The 14,693-nt window shown below is 42.3% G+C and overlaps 1 protein-coding gene across 1 annotated transcript; it reads right to left on the reverse strand.

The window, feature by feature from the left end:
• Window positions 1-781: 781 nt before the first annotated feature.
• On the reverse strand, window positions 782-10,936 carry RSL1D1 (ribosomal L1 domain containing 1). The gene is made up of 9 exons (XM_042438715.1): window positions 10,779-10,936; window positions 9,024-9,166; window positions 7,395-7,533; window positions 6,841-6,989; window positions 6,658-6,759; window positions 6,031-6,124; window positions 5,735-5,854; window positions 4,000-4,215; window positions 782-1,461 (listed from the first exon to the last, which is right to left on the reverse strand). Exons 1-9 carry the CDS (start codon window positions 10,827-10,829, stop codon window positions 1,120-1,122), a joined length of 1,356 nt encoding a protein of 451 aa, XP_042294649.1. The 5' UTR covers window positions 10,830-10,936; the 3' UTR covers window positions 782-1,119.
• Between the last annotated feature and the right edge of the window lie 3,757 nt (window positions 10,937-14,693).

A 14,693-nucleotide genomic window follows, 5' to 3' on the forward strand; every position in this document is an offset into this window, starting at 1 on the left:
ACAAATGATTCTTAAAAGTAGAATAGGTCAATATACTTAGCATTGCAATATTCTGCTATAATCCTATGCACTATATTACTCACTGAATACAGTGGTATTCAGAGTAAACCTTACAGAATTGCATTGTGTTAATGTGTCTATAATCTTATCAAATTTGCAGATGACACCAAACTAGGAAGAGTAGGGAATACCCCTGGGGACATCATCAAAATTAAAAATGACCAGACTAGACTAGAAAGTTGGGCCACAGCTAACAAAATGAATTTCAAGACGAAGAAATGCAAGGAGAAATGCACTTAGGGCGGAAAAACGAAATACACAGATACAGGAGGAGGGAGCAAGCTTGTTTTCTGCTGCTCCACAGAATAGGACCTGGAACAATGAATGCAAGCAACAGGAAAAGAGCTTGCATTTTAACATTAGGAGGGACTTCCTGACAGTAAGGGCTGTTCAACAGTGGAACACACTCCTTCCTCGGAGATTATAGTGGAGTCTCCTTCCTTGGAGGTCTTTAAACAGAGGCTTGATGGGCATCTGTCGGGGATACTTTGATTGAGAGTTCCTGCATGGCAGGGGTTGAACTGGATGGCTCTTGTGGTCTTTTCCAACTCTACGATTCTATGATTCTGGAAACCAGGGTTCAAATCCCCACATGGAAACCCTTTGGGTGACCTTGGACAAGTCACAGTCTCTCAGCCTCGTGTTTTCATAGGTGTCAGAAGTAACTGCAAGTGAACTGAATTTTTAGAAACAAGCAAGAGGATCTGGTGACTAGTGAAAATAATTTTGTTTGTTGCTTTAGTAATTATGGTTTTTTTAATACTGTGTTATTTCTCATATGAAATCACTAAGCCAATATTAAGCACAGGTAATTAGCTAGAGATAGAAAAGATGATACAATCTGTATGTCAGAAAATAAGGTTTGACTTTAGGAGAAAGATTAGAAAAAGGCAAGGAAGTATTTCAGCTTCCTTACCAATGCTTAGAAAGAAAAAATCATAGGCTGCTAAGAAAGCATGGCTGCAGAAAGTCAACATTTAAATGAAAGTTTCTTCTCTGCAAAGCCTCCACTTATTTTTATGTTAAAACAGTAACTGTGCTCTTTTTTGTTCATGCCAACTATGGCACTTTCACTTTCTTGAGTTCTTGCGCAGGGGTTTGAGAACCTTTCTTGGAAGACCTCACAGCTTTTACCATTTTAGGGGTTTGAGAAGAGTTTGCTGCTGGCGTCTGCTTTTTCCCCCCCTGCTTCTTTTCTGAGACTTTTTGCTTTGGCGTCTCAGGTGTTTTGTACTGTCTCTGCAGTTTTGGTGTCTGCAAGCCTGACCCATCTCCAGGTGTTTCCGGCTGCACTTCTGGAGTTTCCAATGATGGCAACATTTTCCTCTTGCCAAGGAGAGTTGGTGATCCTTTAGTGTCTGGCTTGACCTTTCTTCCTGGAGCAGGACTAGGCTGTATTACCTATAATAAAGTGTAAGAATAAAAGCATCACTCCAGAGCCAACAAATCAGAACAAATGGAAATAATCAGCAGTGTCCACACCTTGCTAGTTCAGTGCAGAACTTGGAAGACTTTTGAATGATGACTCCTAGAAAGCACCATCCAGCATTGTCACCAGGGGTAATGATGCAACTTGCCAATATCTTAATGTATATGATGGTCTTGCAAAAGTAAAATTTTGCTACCTCCCCTACTACCAAAACACTCCAAACAAGAATTAGCAGCAGTTTAGAGGTTTGTTCGCTAAACGTAAAATAATCACTTTCTCTTTCCAAATCTTACCAAGACCCTGTTATCCATTACTATTCATGCCCAAACAGTAATGTGCCACTTGTCTTACATATACCATCATGTGCAGATATACAAGCAGCTCTTAAAGAACAGACAAGATATGTTGAATGATAGTTCCCAAAAAAATCAGGCAGTTGATAATGACTTCTAGTCCAATATATATACATGTTATACAACATGTATAATAACTTGAAATCCTCAATGCTAAAGAGATGGGTGGTAAATGTAAAAAAGGTCGATTGTGCAACAGAATGTGGTGTCAGGGATGATCGGAGTTGTGGCTCTTCACCTGGCCTGGAACTCACCACCTGGTTGTGCACCACGCTGACCAGTTTGGCCAGTTGTTGTATCTTTGCAAGAGTTGCAGAGAACTGGCTGAAGACCCCGACAAACTCTCCAAGCCTTCTCACTCTTGCTTCCACAGAAGTCTTCACCCTTCTTCAACAGGGTCCTGCTGGTTCTTGTAGCTTCACCCAAGATACCAGACAACTCAGTAGTCTTATATAAAAGATCTACTTTATTCTACTATATACACAGCTCCAAACAATACTCAACTCCTCACTCTCCAACCCACACAACAATCCACTACTACCCACAAAATGCATTGGGATGTATAGTCCTTATTATAGCCAAATCATGGTACCACCTACTGTGGTCTGTTTCCACCCAGTAGGCGTGTACATCATTCCCATTGGTTCTCCTTGTTCATCCCACAATTAATGATTTCATCATCTCAGCCTTGACCACTTAACAATTGTCAGGTGTGTCCAATTATCCACTCTGCAATTCTTGTCCTTGGCATTCAGCACTTGTTAATTGTCTTACCATTCACACCTGTGTGGTTCTCTATTGGCTTCTGCTGAGTCACTCTGACTCTCACATACATCTTTTATTTCTCTTACTGTAAGTCCCATGTTGCTTTTTCCTTAACATGTGGCATAGGATCTTTGGTCCTAAGTACCAATGAAGCATGTTTTATTCCCTTTCAGGATAAAGAAAGACACCAATCCTTATTGGCAGCCACTGTGAAATATAGCCAGCCAGTTTCAAGGGTTCTCACTAAGTGAGAAGCTCATACTTCTCTCTGCAATGGGTATGTATGTGATCAAATGGCAGCCACTTGAATAGAATGACAGATGTACCTAGGAGTACATCAAGAACATTGCTACCTGTTATATTCACCACTCCATAGTTCTATGCTATCCAGTGAGAATTCCAACCAACATGTAGATAAAGGATAGGGAATCTTTGGCCTTCCAGGTTGTTTGTACCACAACTCCCACAATGCTTTCCATATTGAGTGGACTGATGGGAGTTGTAGTAGAGTAAAACATGTTTAATGCCAACGTAGGTAAAGCTAGGGACAAAAATAATAGATAGCTAGGAAAGGAGGAGCTGTTGATTCCTTCTTCCACTTGTTGCCCATCTCTTTCCTTAACAGATAACATATTCTTTGTGTTAGAATATCAAGGAGCAAGGAAAATTAGCTGCCAAGAACAGAAAAGGAAATACAGTGGTACCCTGGGATACGAATTGATCGCGTTACGAAATTTCCGGGATACGAAAAAATTAAATTGGAAAAAACTGTTCCGGGTTACGATATTTTTTTCGGGTTACGAAAAAAATATCGGCGCGAAATTCAAATGCGAAGCGCGGCTAGCGGCTTTCCAGCCGCTAGCCGCGCTTCGGAAAAGCCTTTTCGGGTTGCGAACGCCGCGGCGGAATGAATTAATTTCGTAACCCGAGGTAGCACTGTAAAATCATGAAGGAAGAGAATCAGTTGCTCTGATTGTTGGTTTTAGGTGCTGATCGCTATTGTTTTTGTTGTAACCAATACATTTATTGTGACACACCTGTCAAAAGTACTGTAATCTTCATTTCACTGGATGTACGACGTGTCAGTAAAGACCAAGATAAACAGAAAATGAAATGTAAATACAGAAAGTTAATCCAAAGGCTGAGAACTTTGCTTGGCCAAAAGTTCTTTTCTGCAACTAGGACATGGAACTCAGCAAATTAGTGAAGCTTCATTTTCCACGCACACCATTTCTCCATATAAGCCACTGGATGCAATTCATCCCTTCCTTTTGTAAATGGCTGGGTCTAAAGCCATCAAAATACAAAAGACCTGCAAGTAATGTGCCACATAGGTATGAATAACATTCTGAATCACCAATGTACCTCAGTTTCTGCACAGAAAGTAATTACCTTTTTCCCTTTCACACTTGAAGAACTTTCAATTGGAACTAGTTGTGGAATTTCTCTATCTTCTTCCTCTGATTCGACTGTGGCAGAGAGGCACACCATTTCCAGATCTGGTCTTCCAGCATCAGGGGCATCACTTTTATTTATTATTGTTGTGCTGTCCCCTTTAGCATTATTTTTAATTTTAGTCTTTTCTTTCTTTTTCTGTGTCCGAACATCCTTTAAAAAGGTATTAAAACATTGTCAAGAAACCAGCCTATTCATCAAAAGGTCACTAATTTACAGAGAAATGGGGGTATTTGAGCAAAAATACAGTACAAGCACATAAACTGCTAACCCATTCACAGCATTTGGTATATGCTGGTACGTATTAAGACTATGTTAACAACCCAATTTAGAATGGTAGAGGGACTGACAATGAACTGGAAAAAAGATTTATTGATTGATACAGAGAAAATTAAAATTTGGCTACCAGAAATCGACAGATTAATTCAAGGAGGAACCATTTGAAGATTAACTGACAGCTTTGAAAGGTGAAGTGGAAACCGCTACTCAAAAAACATGGGAGGAAGAGAGGGCATGCCAATACATCTGCTTCAAGCTAGAGACAGAATCTAGTCAAGTTCTAACTAAAATCTGTCAACAAACATGGAAAACAAAATAATAGCCTACAGATTTGGAATTGCTCAATATAAATTCCAGTCCCCTGGAATTTAGAGGATATCAGGGATTGCAGTAACCATAAGACCACAGCATTAATTTCCAATGCAAGCAAAGTGCTGCTCAAAATGCTACAACTACCTTTACCATATCTTTACCATACTGTATCTTGGAGTGAGAAATGCCAGGTGTCTTCCCTTCCTTCAGGGCCATTCTGTTGAAGATTTTTACATTCTCTTTCCCCTTCCTTAGACAGATAGAGATTTCCTGCATGCAAACTCTCTCCTCTCTCTCTCTTTCAAACTAACTATGTGATTTAGGTCAACCCTCCCCTTTGGAACTAACAGATTCACTCGCTCAAGATTTCCAACTGAACTGTTGGTTTTCTGCTTCCCTCCACTCTCAACTTTCTTTGGAAACATAGTGAGATAAAGATCTCTTTTTAGCTGAACTATTCACTAGCTAGATTAGGATATAGTCTTTATGACGGCACATTTCTGCTACTCTGCTGATTTAAAGCTGGACCCTAACTGGCTTGGCTTGGATATTTAAATATTTTTGTTTCCTTACCTAGGCTAAAGCCTTAGGAAACTTAAATTACCCTACACATTCAAAGGCTATGCTATAATATATAAAACACAGGCTGATTTCCTTCTGAAATTCTTTAGTGTGCTCCATCATCCAATGTATGTTTGCAGTATGATTCCCAGTGCGTCTTCCTTTCCTTCAGGAAGGAAATCCTACACTGGATATTCTACATTGGATAATGGAGCAAACTAATGAATTTCAGATTAGTCTATGTTTTATAGTTTATAGCAAACCCTTTGACTGTGCAGAAAGACCATAAAAAACTTAAAGAAATGAGTGTGCTAGAATATTTGATTGTCCTGATGTGTAACGTGTACTTAGAAAAGAATATGGACAAACAAAATGGTTTCCAATTGGCAAGGGGGTCAGGCAAGACTACATTTTATCATCCTATCTGTCCAATAGAAGCGGAAGAAAGCAGAAGACTTTAAATGATTTCTGAAGAAAGTCGATAAAGAAAGCACTCCGTATGCACTGGCCAAGCTCTTACCTGTATTGCAGTGTCTGTATGTTTCTGAATAGCATCTGATTTGGAATTACTCCAAGTAACGAGTGGAAGGGCAACAGATTTGTCTGTTTTGAGATGAAGAATTTTAACACTTTTCCAGATCTGAAACAATAAAGACAAAAAGGTAAAGGAAGAAAGGCACATATCAAACAGCTGTTTAAAAGCTATACAAGTCCAAACATATGCATATGCAAACGAATGAGTTTTACCTTAACTTGCACACTAGACAAGTATGGAGAGGATTTGCTTTAACGTCACCACTTTTTGAGTATTATTACCTGTGGTGCTTTAGCAGCAATCACTTTGGCAGCAGCAATAATGTTCTCAGAAATCTTCCCAGCATCCATGCCAGTGTGACCAATGTGTGCTGAACTGAAAAAAACAACAAAGAGCCAGTTATGTTTTGCTAGTTACAATGCTGGACTGGGACTTAGCATGTTTAATTCCAATTCCCATTACTAGTCATTGTGTGAGCTTGAGCCACTCATCTCTCTAAGCCTGCCTCATACAAGTACTGTGAAAATAACAAGGGGAAGAGAAAACCCACATGCTGCCTTGGATAATAGAATTGGAAGAGGCCACAAGGGCCATCCAATCCAACCCACTGCCATGCAGGAATACAAAATCATCACAGATGGCCATCCAGCCTGTTTTAAAGCCTCCAAAGGAGACCCCATTACATTTCAAGGCAGCATATTCCACTGTCAAACAGCTCTTACTGTCAAGAGGTTCTTCCTGTTGTTTAGGTAAAATCAATTTTCCTGTAGTGTGAATTCACTGCTCTGTGTTCTTGTCTCCAGAGGAGCAGAAAACAAACTTGCTCTCTCCTCAATATGACACTGCTTCAAATATTTAAACACGGCTAAGCAATATCCAGGCTACTGAATATGAAATAAAATACTTACTAGCAACAACCCTTGTTGGTGACTGGAAGAATAGTTCCTTGGACGTGCTTGTTTATCTCCTTAGCCAAATCCTTTGCACGCAAGTTCACAGACAAAGGAGCTCTTAAATGGAAGCGAAATGTGAGATTTGAGTAAAAGGCAAACAAGCTTCCTTAAAGAAACCTGGTACAAAAGAATGCTTACTTTTTACTCTTATAGAAGTGCTTCCCTATGTGCGATGGTAGAAGCCTTCGAATACGATCATCAGAAAGAAACAAGGTGAACCGAGACAGAAGACGACGTTTGGCTTCAAAAGGCTTGTATTCTTTTTTGAGTGTTTTATAGGAGATCACCTTCCAAAAATAGGGAGGAGGGGAGCAGGAAGAGATTGAATCGCATCAACATTTACTACTGCATCCTTATTATGACAGTTAACAGCTTAACGTTAGGTGACAAGAAAGAAGTACGTGTATTTTCCATCAAGAACAGGTCTTTTGTAAATGTAATGGCTCTTAATTGCCTGTTCAAGACTTCCTCAAATATTTTCCAGTACAGTACAACAGGGATCCATCACATCCTTCTGTTGACACCCTACTAGAAGAAGTACAGCTTAGTTCACTCAGAACAGGGAAGCCCAAAGGGGGTGATGGCAATGGCCAATGGCATCTTCACTTGCAGATCAGCGCTCTGACCCTGCAAACACATTTAGCACACCTAAAAAAGACATAGCACTTGATGAACATTGGTGTCTTTCATACCTCAGTAATGCTTGTGATCCCGTGTTGGGACAACAACTTCTTGTACAAGTTCTCTGTCTGTTCCGCTGTTAAACCAGGCTCATCTTTTGTGAAGAGGCAAACCTCGACTGTTGCAGGCTGGGTATTATGAGGCAGTGGTCTAGAACAAATGGAACAGGGGCATTTAGAGAAGTTACCAAAGTTTTTTTTTTCTTGGAGGTTAACCTCAAATGCAGGGAAGCCAAAGTATGGCATCCATAGCCATACTTTACATTGGGGCTGCAACCATTTTACTACTGGCAAATAATGCTCTGCCATGCCTATTCTATTGACCTTGATTCCTCCCAGGTTCCCCCCCCCCAAATAAATAATAGAATTGTAGAGTTGGAAGAGACCACAAGGGCCAGCCAGTCCAAACCCCTGCCATGCAGGAACTCTCATTCAAAGCATCCCTGACAGATGGCCATCCAGCCTCTGTTTAAAGACCTCTAAGGAAGGAGACTTCCACAGTCAAACAGACCTTACTGTCAGGAAGCTCCTCCTAACGTTGAGGTGAAATCCCTTTTCCTGCAGTTTGCATCCACTGTTGTGTGTTCTAGTCTCTGGAGCAGCAGAAAACAAGCTTGCTCCCTCTTCAATATGACATCCCTTCAAATATTTGAACAGGGCTATCATATCACCTCTTAACCTTCTCTTCTCCAAGCTAAACATCCCCAGCTCCCTAAATCGTTCCTCATAGAGCATGGTTTCCAGATCCTTCACCATTTTAGTCACCCTCCTTTGGACACGCTCCAGTTTATCAACATCTTTTTTGAATTTTGGTGCCCAGAACTGGATGCAATATTCCAGGTGAGGCCTGACCAAAGCAGAACAGAGTGCCACTATTACTTCCCTTGATCTAGACACTATATTTCTATCGATGCAGCCTAGAATTGTATTGGCCGTGTTAGCTGCCGTATCGCACTGTTGACTCATGTTCAACTTGTGGTCTACTTGGATTCCTAGATCCCTTTCATATGTAGCCTGCTTAAGTTGTAAGCTGTCTCTTCTAGAAATACCAGGATTGGCAATTCACAGGCTCCAAGCCTGTTCAAGAAACACCTATTTTAAGAAGAAAAAAACCCAGAAGGGAAAAGCTGGGTTGTTTTGGATTTCGTTTACCACAATAAGCTAAGAAAACTGTTCTTTCAAAACTTGAAGTGGATGTCCTGCCACTTCCAGTTTTCCCCCTCACTTTTTGGCAGTCCGTGTGATGATGCTTGGAGAGTACAAAAGCGTAGAAAACTGGGTAGTGGAACAGCTGAAGCTGCACGCTCCTGCCCTACATTTTTGCCATCAATGCCACCCACCAGGGACTGCACAACCACAATTTTGTGGCATCTATCAATTACACTGTTGCCATTATCAAAATTCAGTCACTAAAGTGGCTCTCTTTGGGAAGGGAAGGTGGCAGTCTACCCACTTGCACCATTGAGCAGTGACAATGTGTAAGGCATAGAGCTGTCTTAAGATCTGGAGCAGAGGAAGATCTTGGTTGCATTATTTTCTGCAACAGTATTCAGTGTTTTGGGGCTACCAGCATCAATGACAAAGTAGAGGTGGCAATGGGGCCGGAGGCTCATGTGTTGCTCACCTGGTTTTTAAACTTACATTTTGATGACTTGCTCACGTGGCGGGATCTTCCAGACAGTGACCATCAAAAAGAATTTCTGGTCCTCATTCAACAGCAGTTTCTCAGCTGTTTTCTTCTTGTTCTTGCTCCATGCAAGCAACGCTAGAGCTGCCCTTTTAATCTGAAATAGTTATTATTTTTGCTTTCTAACTTTCCATAAAACTTTTCAGTGTTTCGTGACAACTGTGGGCGCTCAGTTGGGTTGAGAAACAGCTTGGAAATGTCACTTTTTTGGACTACAACTCCCAGAGTTTCCCAAATTGGCACATCAGCCAGTGTCCATGATGACTGGGGGAATTTACAACTCCAACAATACTTCCCAAGCTATGAGAGGCCTTTGCCTAATCATGCTCAATGATCCTAACAGTGGAACCCTGGTTTAAGCCCCAAACTTGTGTTCATACACCACCAGTGAATTAGACAAACTGGGCGAGGGTTTCGAACTGGGCCTCCCCAACTCTACTCCCCACTCCAACCATCACTCTAGGGCTCTTCTTTAACAAAGTAGACCAATCTAAGCTGCCAGAAGAGAGCTGGTCCTTTTATGGCCCTCCCAATGTTGCTGGACTCCAACACGCATCCCCATTCACCCACCTCCGCTTTCTCAGCTAAGGATGATAGGAGCTGCAAGCCAACCACACCTGGGAGCAATAGCAAGTACATTTCTATACCACTTATCATTGCACTTAAGCACTCCCTAAGCAGTTTACAAAGTGTAAGCTAACTGCCCCTAACTGTCTGGGTACTCATTTTAGTCACCTACGAAAGGATGCAAGGCTGAGCCCCGGCTGGTATTGAACTCGCAACCCTCACAACTTGTGGTTTAATTCAAAGATATATTAGTCTGTAGAATCTGGTTTTTGCCTAGGACAAGGACTCTGGGCATTCGCCCCTCAGCCGTGGAAACCCAATGGGTAACCTTGGGCAAGTCGCACTCTCTCACCTTCAGGGCTAGAATTCAAAGATATAGCCATGTCAGTCTGTGGAGTCAGTGATCTTGCAGCACCTTTGAGACTCACGGAAAGAAAGAAGTTGGCAGTCTACTTCCTCAGATTGGTTTGCTGTGAAGCCTATGACAGCGCATGCTGCCAATTTCATTCTTAAAGTTAGGCCCCATACAGACTGCCAAAATAAAGCTGCTTCGGGTCACTTTGGAGTTAGTCTGTTTAAATGATGCATGCATCCTAAGAGTCCTGAAGCTGTGCCAAAGCTGTGCTCCAGTCCTTAGGACTAGACTGTGGCTTTGGCACGGCTTCCGGACTCTTAGGACATATACAACATTTAAACAGCATACCTCCAAAGTGACCCGAAGCAGCTTTATTTTGGCAGCCTGTATAGAGCCAGTGTGTGGAAAGATCTTGTGGCCCCTTTGAGACTCACTGAAAGGAAGAAGTTGTCAGCATGAGCTTTGCTAGACTTCAGTCTCTACTTCCTCAGATGCATATTATTATTATTTGTTCAAAGGTAATAATAGTCTGCAAAATGAATGTATAAAGGGATCTTGTAGCACCTTTGAGACTCACTGAAAGAAAGAAATTGGCAGCGTGAGCCTCCATAGACTTCAGCCTCTACTTCCTCAGATGCATATTATTATAGAGACCCCCAAATGCATCTGAGGAAGTGGGTTTAAGTCTAGGAAAGCTCAGCTGCCAATTCGGCTCCAAGGTGCCTCAGGATCCCTCCACAGACAGCTACCTCTCTCCATTCAAACCCTGGACCCCGAAAAAGCCCACCTGCTGGGGATCCAGGGGGAGAAGCGCCCCCTTCGCTGCCCCGGCTTCCATGCCTCCGCTGCCGCTCCACGTGCGTCGCTACTCGCTTCCGCAGTCGCTCCTCAGTGACGTCACCGGAAGCCCCCTTCTCTGACGCGCGCGGGACCAGACCCAACTTCCGGGAAGGGAAGGACCAATAGGAGCCCAGAACTTCCACTAGGCTGGGAGGCACTCAGTTAAAGCAGTCCCAAACTGGAGAAATAACTCTGTCTGGCTCAAGGCTATGGCATTCTGGGCCCCACAACGTACTCCAACTCCCAGAATGCCATAGCCTTGAGCCAGACAGAGAGTTAAGAAGTTAAAAGGGGTTAGAATCCTAGAATTGGAAGAGACCCCAAGAAGGGCCCTGATCCAGTGCAAGCCCCTTCTTCTTCTGCCATGCAGGAACTCTCCTTAAAAGCATCCCATTGACAGATGGCCATCTAGCCTCTGCTTAAAGAACCCCAAGGAAGGAGACTCCATTATACTCCGAGGAAGGAATGTGTTCCGCTGTCGAACAGCCCTTACTGTCAGGAAGTTCCTTTAATGTTGAGCTGGAATCTCTTTTCCTGGACCTTGCATCCATTGTTCTGGGTCTTGTTCTCTGGAGCAGCAGAAAAGAAGCTTGCTCCCTCCTCACTATGACTTCCCTTCAAATACTTAAACAGGGCTATCATATCACCCCTTAAACCTTCTCTTCTCCAGACTAAACATCCCCAGCTCCCTCAGTCATTCCTCATAGGGCTTCATGGTTTCCAGGCCCTTCACCATTTTGGTCCCCCTCCTTTAGACACATCATGGCTCCAGTTTCTCTGCATCCTTTTTGAATTGTTTTGCCCAGAACTTGACACAGTATTATTCCAGGCAGGGCCTGACCAGAGCAGAATAGAGTGGCACTATTACTGGAACTAACAAACCAGAAGGTCTGGTATACAGACATTGTCGAACCCAAAGTGCTGAACTGAAGCTAACATGAAGGGCTTCTCGGTGGGAAACTGGCCCATAAAGCAGTTGTGGAGTGGATGGGGCTACTGCCAAAACGCCTCTAATATCTCCAAGGAGGTTCTGAAGCTAACTGCGCAGGCGCAGAATAACCCATGGATGCAAACTGCAGGAAAAGAGATTCTACCTCAACATTAGGAAGAACTTCCTGACAGTAAGGGCTGTTTGACAGTGGAAGTACCTCCTTCCTCAGAGTGGAGTCTCCTTCCTTGTAGGTCTTTAAACAGAGGCTGGATGGCCATCTGTCAATGGGGATGCTCTGATTGAGAGTTCCTGCATGGCAGAATGGGGATGGACTGGATGGATCTTGCAGTCTCTTCCAACTCTATGATTTTATGACCACAAAGAAGAAGAGAGCCTTCTCAGTGGATGCTCCCACCATCAGGAATAATAATAACAATAACAATAATATATTCCTGCCTCTCCCTGATGGATCCCTCTTCTATGAGAGGCTAAGCTGGCCCTTGTCCTGCTTTCCTTTTACTGGCAGGCTATTTTTTCCCTTTCTTTCAGGAAGGCATTTTAAAACCATGGCAGGTGGCTTTTATATGGGATGTTGTTAACCTTTGTATGTTTTTATGTTAATTTTATATTGTTTCAACTGGGTTAATTTGTTTTTTTATTTGTTGTAAAGGTTTTAAAGTGTCCCCCCCTTTTAATAATAAAGGTAATTTGTCTAATTCAATCATGTCTAAGCATTTCTTTAACCAATTGTCCAAACCCGGCGCTTCTTTTTGTTTCCAGTGTTTTGCATTATGTTATTCTTGCTGACATAAGCATATACAATATAAATTTTAAATGCTTTCTTTCTTGTTTCTCATCCATTATATTCAATATACTGTAAGAAAGAACACAACTGCCTTTCTTTGCCGGAGAAATTTCATACCAATCTATAGCTGAGAAGAAAACTCTACAGCAAGCCAGTCCGTCCTTGTTCAAAAACTGCACATTGAAACAAACACAACAAAATATGTACTGTTAAATGCAAGCAGAATGGCACCAATAATAACCTTTTCACAGTCCCTTTAGTCTCCTTTTAAGGAGGCACTGCTGATCTTTTCTAGTCACAAAAAGACATGGTGGGTAGGCTCTGTAGAGGTCCTGGAGACAGGGACAGTACCATCCTCAGACATTGAAATCACAATTATAGCAGTGGTTCCACTTGAACTGCCATGGCCTCATCCCTTGGAGTCCTGTATCCCTAGGTCCAACATGTCACTAGAGTAGTGGTTCTCTGGTCCTCCAGATGTCCTGGATATCAACTCCCAGAAGCTGCAGCCAGCATGACCTGGGAGCTGAGGTACAAAGCACCCAAAGGCTGAGAGCTATGGGGTTCAAGCGTGGTGGTTTAATTTCAAAACACCCCTCCCTAAACTACAGATCCCAGGATTACATAAAATGGAGCCATGGTGATTAAAGTGGATTCTAGTGCTGCAGTGGCATTCTGTGAGAGCACCTTGAGAAAATGCCTGTGAAAAATGCCTGAAAGGACCATTAGAGTTAACTTTTTAAAGTAAGTAGGAACATCACTTGACACACAGATCATTGCTAGTCCAGAGCCATTGAATCATGTGCTCAGTGGTAAGACAACACACTTGTGTGCCAGCCATGGCCATTTTTAGCAGTATCAGATCTAGCCATGGTGACACATACCTACTTACATCTAGGTGTGTGACAAGAATTTGTTGCTGTTCCATAAAAATAAAGGATGTTTCCCCCTCAGTCCCTTTATAAGCCAAGCACTTTGCCAGCTGCTCACTCAGATGTGAGAATTTTCTGACACTTCATTTGCAAATGAAGCAACTGGGCAGGCACTTCCAGGGAAAACTTGATGTGCAGGAAGTTTACTGTTTGCACACTTTACATATACAATGTCTCTCAGCAGACAGCAGCCATTCAGACAGGCTATTTCATTAATGCGGTTCATTCTGCTTCTATATAAAAAAACGAGATGTGCTTGGTTTAAAGCTTTTTCTTCCAAACACTTCACTGGTTTCCCACCCCCGCCTTGCAGCAGTGAACCATAAAACTCTCAATTTGCTTACATCGTCTCAGACTAGGACGGCCATTTTCTGGATTCTTGGATCCAGGCAGCCATTGCGTCTGTTCACTGCTAGGCGTTCTTTATTCTTACTCTACAAAAACGTAGCAATTGTTAGATTGTGTTCCTTTATGTGGTGTGTCATTTTTAAGAATGCAGTTAATCCGCAGAACATAGACTGACAAAATCCTCCCCTTCAAAAGCATCAGGAAACTCTCTGACTTTCTAAGGGAAGGGTACAGCAAGATGCTTTTTCATAAGAAAAAGGATATGACTGAAAACCCAGTTTGCCTATCAAAAACCTCTCCATTTAAATCCACTTGCTTCTCTTTCTGCTCCGTTTTGCAAGACCTGGCTTCCTATGGAAAAAAACCTCTCCATTTAAACTTACTTGCTTCTTTCTCTGCTCTGTTTTGCAAGCCCTGGCTTCCTATAAAAACACCCCTCTCCATTTAAAACCATCTCTCCAGTCTCTTTTGCAAGACATTGCTTCCTATGGAAACAACACCTTGCTTCCTATGGAAACAACTCTCCATTTAAAATTTGCTTCCTTTCTCAATCCGATGTTTAAACCTCCAGCACCTGGGAATTGGTTGGGAGAGGTCCAGAGAAGGAGGAGGAGGAGGGACGGAAGTGGTATTTCCCCCTTTCCATCCTTCCTTATTGCCCCCTAAGTTTTACCCTCGACTTATCCACTGGTCATATCAAAACTAAGGATTTTGACCCTGAAACCTTCCCTCGACTTATACATGAGGTTGACTTGTACATGAGTATATACGGTAAAGCACCACATTTTAAATAGTTTTCACCAATGGTAATCTTAATACAAAGGAGAGGTTGAGAAGAATAGTACA

The sequence above is a fragment of the Sceloporus undulatus genome, chromosome 8 (assembly GCF_019175285.1).
Source record: "Sceloporus undulatus isolate JIND9_A2432 ecotype Alabama chromosome 8, SceUnd_v1.1, whole genome shotgun sequence".
Classification (NCBI taxonomy): domain Eukaryota; kingdom Metazoa; phylum Chordata; class Lepidosauria; order Squamata; family Phrynosomatidae; genus Sceloporus; species Sceloporus undulatus.